Source organism: Myotis davidii, unplaced genomic scaffold, assembly GCF_000327345.1.
Source record: "Myotis davidii unplaced genomic scaffold, ASM32734v1 scaffold415, whole genome shotgun sequence".
In the NCBI taxonomy this organism is placed as follows: Eukaryota; Metazoa; Chordata; class Mammalia; order Chiroptera; family Vespertilionidae; genus Myotis; species Myotis davidii.
Genome location: NW_006287951.1, coordinates 5,066,279 through 5,072,684, shown reverse-complemented (window position 1 = coordinate 5,072,684; position 6,406 = coordinate 5,066,279). Strand labels below are relative to the sequence as shown.

Sequence of the window (6,406 nt, the reverse complement as noted above, 5' to 3'; positions counted from 1 at the left end):
ATGAGAAAGAAATGTCAGTAAGCTGTCTTCTGCGTGCCCCCTACTGGGGATGTGCCCGCCAACAAGGTACATGCCCTTGACCAGAATCGAACCTGGGACCCTTCAGTCCTCAGGCCGATGCTCTATCCACTGAGCCAAACCGGTTAGGGCTGTATGGTTCTTTTTTTAAATTTAGATATTTAGTTCATCTGAAATTTAATGTTCTATAGTGTGATATAGAGCTCTTACCTTACTGATTTTATAGAATAGGTAGATGAGCATTTATTGACTGGATGTGTAGTTAAGCCTTATTTACTGACTTAACTGGGCCTGCATTTTTATTTTATTGGCCCTACACAGGGTTTTTAAAAATTTTAAATTAATTACTGATATTTCTTAAATTAAGGGATTTTGCTTATTAATTTCTTATTTGTAGCTTCTCTTAAAAAGTGAATCTGGCAGCCTGGCAAGGGTGGCTCAGTTGGTTGGAGCGTCGTCCTAGGTATCAAAGAGTCATGGGTTTGATTCCAGTCAGGGCACATACCAAGGTTGTGGGTTTGAATCTTGGTCATGGTACATATGGAGGCAACTGAGCGATGTCGCTATGTCTGCCTCTGTCTGTCAGTCTCTCTTTCTCCCTTACTCCCCTCCTTCCCTCTCCTATGAACTTCTGAAGCTCAGCTAGCATCAGTTAGTTCCCTGGTCTCTTTTAGGAGTGCTACTGACCTCCTTACTTTTGGTCTGAGGCAGGAGGAGAAGGACTATGTGGATTCTAATAGGTCATAACTACTTTCAAGTCTACATCATTTAAAAAGACATTTTAGTTTTTTTGTAAAGTTTATGGTTCTCATTAGAACTTATGTTTAATCATGTTGATGAAACTATTGTACTTCCAAAACATTACAAGCGTCAGTCTTATTAAAGATCTTGCTCTCGTTGATAACTTAGTGGAGGGAAATATTTTCCCATTAAAATTGTATTAAAATAATTTAAATATAATAGAAATGACATACTGAAATGCACTAAAATAAGCAATAAACAAACTGCTTGTAAATAAGCATCAGAAGCCAAATTCTCAAGAGACCTGTAGCTTTTATGGGGAGAAAAGAAAAATAGCACAGCATTTTTCACTCACTAGTTCTGTCACTCCTTTAAAATACATTAATCTTGGTAAATCCTGTCCAATGAATCGCTAACATTTTCTTAAATAGTCTGGTCACTATCCAGGATCAGTTTGATCACCTTTTAGCAAGACCTGCATGATGCTTTTTAGGATTTCTCTTTAGAATGTGTTGGGCTTTGTAATTCATTGTCTTTACTCGGAACTTCAGCTGAAGCTGTGAAACATCAGGAACTGCTCCCATTTAATATCCAAATTAGCTTAAATATGAGAAGATAGGAATAGGGAAATGTGGAACTCTAGCTAAGGATATCTGGGTGACAATTCTTCTCTATGTGGATTGAAATAGGTCATAACTACATAACTACTTTCAAGTCTAGATCAGTTAAAAATACATTTTAGTTTTTTTGTGAAATCTGTGGTTCTTATTAGAACTTACGTTTAATCATGTTGATGAAACTATTGTACTTTCGAATATTACAAGTCTCAGTCTTATTCAAGACCTTCTTAATGACCGCCTCAAATTAAATTTGAAAATGATGTTACATTGACATATAAAGCACTCCTTTTACTTATGTCACTTTTAAAGGATTATGGTAAAAATTTCAACTAAAAACAGCCTTTTTTTTTAAAGGTACTGAGTAGCATCAATTCAATTATTCACAATCCAAGAGCTCCAGTAATACTTTATAAACAGAGCAAAGGAGGAGTCCAACATTTTAATAAAAATTTTGATCAAGATTGTGGATTTGAGCATCTTGTTCCTATCCTAGAAATGTGGGCAGATCAACTGACTTCCCTAAAGGTAAGGGGTTGTATAGTCTTTACATGCTTAGAAAATCTTTTGGAGTTGTGGACTTTATTAATAGGCTGGCATAATTTGTTTTGTTTGATTGTAAAGCTGAAACAGTTTATCTTATTAAATGTTAATCTTGCTACTTACATATCCATTGTAAGTACTGCCTTCTTGATGTTGTCATTACTATAAGCTGCCTCCTATAAGGTTCTACCAAACAAGACATTTTTTAGGCTTATTGCCTTGTTGGAAATCTATAGTAGATCCACTTTGACTTCTAGGTGCTTCCCTGTTCTACCTTCATCTCCCTCTTTTTGATATCCCCATGGTACAGATTTTCCTGGCCCTTAATCCTCTTTAAATGTAATGTCTTATCCTTCATTCCATTTTAATTGGGAATGTTCCTTTTCTCTTCATATTTAAAATTATTATTTTTTCTTTTAAAGTTTATCTCCATGTCTGTCTATTCTGTGGAGCAGGTTTTGGTCAGATAGCTAGCCAATACTGCTATTACTTATTCTTTTTATCCATGGAAGATGCAATTTTCTTCACTTTAGAGAGTTGTATATTTTTGTTTGTTTGTTTTTGTGTTTTTTAAAAAAATATATATTGATTTTTTTTTTTTTACAGAGAGGAAGGGAGAGGGATAGAGTGTTAGAAACATCGATGAGAGAGAAACATCGATCAGCTGCCTCCTGCACACCCTCACTGGGGATGTGCCCGCAACCAAGGTACATGCTCTTGACCAGAATCGAACGTGGAACCCTTCAGTCCGCAGGCCGATGCTCTATCCACTGAGCCAAACTGGTCAGGGCAAGAGTTGTATATTTTTTTATTAACTTCAGGTTTTTCTAGTTTTTGTTGAGTAGCTCACTGAAAGGTGAATTGCTAATTGATTTGAGAGAGGAAGGGAGAGGGAGAGAGAGATAGAAACATCAATGAGAAAATCATTGATTGGCCGCCTCCTACACACCCCCCACTGGGGATTGAGCCTGCAACCAAAGTATGTGCCCTTGACTGGAATTGAACCTGGGACCCTTCAGTCCACGGGCCAACACTCTATCCACTGAGCCAAACCAGTTTAGGGCTGTACCCTTTAAATTTTAGATTTTTCAATAACTAATACATATATAGCACTCCTCTGTTCATGAAGGTGTGATTCAGTAATAGTATTTGTCAGAAGTATTTGTCACAGGAAGTATAAAGGGTGCAGAAGATACGAGTAAGAATGTATAAGCTCCAGGGGTTTTGTCTTTGTCCTCTGACGTGTTCCAAGGAATCTCCTGATATATAATAAATGCTCAATATTTGTCAAAAGAATAAAGCAGAATAACACATTCCAAGGCAACAAAATAGAGAAAATAGTACTGAATTTTAAAAGTTTTTAATGAAAACACACCTGTAACTGGTGAAAGAATCTTCACATTTCATTCTAATTTTTTCTTCCCATTTTAACTAGGGCTCAGTAGAGCTATAAAATAAGGAAAATTTTTAATTGAGTGACAGAGTTGGATTAATATATCTATTTTATAGGCTTGAGTTCCTCCAGTTTATATCTTAGAAGAGAGTGAAATAATTAGTGATTACTTATGTAAATCATGGCATTTTCCAAATTATTGCTTGTCAGGGGATTCTTCCGGTAGTAGAGAATAGTGCTGACTTCAATTTACTCCTTCTCAGGGAAGATGGGCTAAAAAAATGCCCCAGCCTTCCCAAAACAAGGGAAAGATTAGAAGAGAAAGGAGGCAAAGGAAGAATCAAAGAAATGGATAGTTACCTGTTATTTACTGTGTTCATTGTGGGAGGTATCAGAAAATGTGGACACAGGTTCAGATTAATTGGAGAGAGAAAACATGCTAAAATATATGAAATAAAATTTACCATAGGAAGAAATGAGAACAGATAGGCCATGAAGTGCCAAGTGAATGATGCAAATAACTTGTACTCCAAATTCTGGAGGAGGAAGGAGCTCCCAGGAAAAGCTTTACAGTGGTGGTGAGTTCTTGCTACTGTATATTTTTCCCACTCGAAGGAGACAAGGAGAATTAGTTTTATAATTAGAATATCCTGAGGACCCCCAACAGGAATTTAGTGACCTTGCCACTGAAGTAACTCAGATTTGGGGCCGTGTGTCAGGTATTTACCTTATACTGCAGAATAGGGGTCCAAATTGAGGAAGCACATGAGGTTCTTTGAGGTCTCCTCATATGAAAGGTTTCCTATACTGTAGCAGCCTCTCAGTTTGGAACAGCTATTTTCCCAACTTAGTTTATTTCTCAAGTTAGATTTGGCGTAAAAGAGAAGGATAGAAAAAGCGTGGAGCTAGTAGCTAGCTGTCTCCTTCCTTCCATCTTTCCACCACCCACATTTCCCGAAAAGTTGAGCTACGGAGTCTGTAGCTTTCCCAGCCCAATGGTGTGCTGTAGCTTTCCCATCCCCTAGTGCTCCAGAGGCCAGCCATCCAAAGTCAGTCATGACCTGTACTTCTACATCCCTTAGCTGAGCAGTGTGGAGAATCTAGAAGACCGTCTTCTAGGTTTTTCAGGGCTCGCTTGATGGACCGCTTACAGCCATCCTGCACTGCTATGTACATCAGACATCTTCCCCCGCTTAATCTTGCTAAGACTTTTATTCTCAAGCAAAATTTTATAATTGGTGTGGTTTGTACCATAGGCCATTTGTTTATGACTGCATCCTGTTGATGGAACGTTGGTTAATGAAGATTTCATTACGCTGCAACTTTAGGACTTTTTAAAATATTCTGGTGTCACCTAATGTTTAAAACATTCATTTGACACTGAATGTATTGCCTTGAATTGCTAAAATAGGTAATTACCTTCTTACCAAATGAAAGGTTAAATATATCAATATGTGAAGTTTGGGCATTAATTGGAAAGTGTTAAATAAGTGGTGGACTAAAAGAGTTGGAAAAGGAATTTCCTATATACCTGGTACTTCTTTCTGTATTCTGAAATTGCACTACTACGGTAACCACCTGCCACATACAGCTTTGATCATTGAAATTGAGATGTGCTATAAGTATAAAATACACCATTTAGAAGACTTAGTGTGGAAAAAAAATATTAAATGATAATAGTTCAGATATATTGGGTTAAATAAAATCATTAATGTCACGTGGTTCTCTTTTTAAAGTGTGGCTACTATGCAATTTAAAATTACTATGGCTCACATTTCTTTTGGACAGTATTGTTCTAAAGGGCCAAGTACTGTGCCGTGCGCGTATGGATGTTCAGTAAATATTTGTTTAGCGGTTGACCAGTTTAAAGTTCTAAACTTTCAGTAACCTCGCCGCTATACAGTTTAAAATAGATTAGGGCAACGTGTCTAGACCAGGCAAACTAAGTAGGCCATCATCAAGATTAAATATAATTAATTTAGTCATCCTTTCAAATTAAAACCTGCTTGGAGATATATGCTATAGTATGGGTGAAGCTGGAAAATATTATCCTAAATGAAAGAGGCCAGTCACAAAAGGCCATTTATGATATGATTCCATTTTATGTGAAATGCCCAGAATAGGCAAATCCATAGAAAAAGAAAGCAGATTAGTAGTTACCCAGGGCTTAGGGTCAGGACAGAATGGGGAATGACTTCAAGTAGGTGCAAGTTTATTTTTGTGCTGATAATAATGCTCGGAAATTAAATATCGGCTTCATAGCTCTGTAAATATATTAAAATACTCAATTGTACACTTAAAGAGGGTAAATTTTATGCTGTGTGAATTACATCTTAAGTCTGTTATGAAAAATTCAAGGCCAAAATATAAAGAACAAGCTTATTTTTTATCCATCAATAATCAAACCAATTACTTAAATTACATAAGCTAATAATAAAATAATATATAATTGCTTAAAACATCCAGTTCAAAGACAATTAATATAGAATGTTTTATGTAAGGCCTATATTTACCTGGAAAAAACTATTTAATAGGCTTTCCTAAACTGGTAATGGTATTTAAAAAAAATACTGATAATAATTAATGTACTTAGTAAATCCTAACATAAATACTGATTTAAAATATATATATTTTTTATTAGAGGGATAGAGAGCCAGAAACATCAATGAGAGAGAAAAATTGATCAGCTGCCTCCTGCACACTCCCTACTGGGGATGTGCCTGCCACCAAGGTAAATGCCCTTGACCAGAATCGAACCTGGGACCCTTGAGTCCACAGGCCAACACTCTATCCACTGAGCCAAACTGGTTAGGACTAAATCCTGATTTTTAAAAAGACATTGAGACGTAATTATATTTTATTAGTATTTTTATGGAAACTTATTTTTAAACCAATAAAATCTTGTTATTTCTTTTGTTATAAAGGATTTGTATAAGTCCTTGAAAACACTATCTGCAGAATTGGTGCCTTGGCATAATTTAAAGAAGCAGGATGAAAAGGAAGGTATCAGAGTTGAAGATCTGTTGTTTATAGTAGATACCATGTTGGAAGAAGTTGAAAATAAGGAAAAGGTAATACTTAATACTTATGAAAA

General features: G+C 36.1%; 1 protein-coding gene across 1 annotated transcript in view; it reads left to right on the top strand.

Annotated features, from left to right (window-relative positions):
* CEP70 (centrosomal protein 70kDa) overlaps positions 1-6,406 on the top strand; it is a 45,348-nt gene that overhangs the window by 32,873 nt on the left and 6,069 nt on the right. The window contains 2 exon segments of the mRNA XM_015561361.1: positions 1,734-1,904; positions 6,237-6,383. Coding sequence (XP_015416847.1) covers positions 1,734-1,904; positions 6,237-6,383 — 318 coding nt within the window.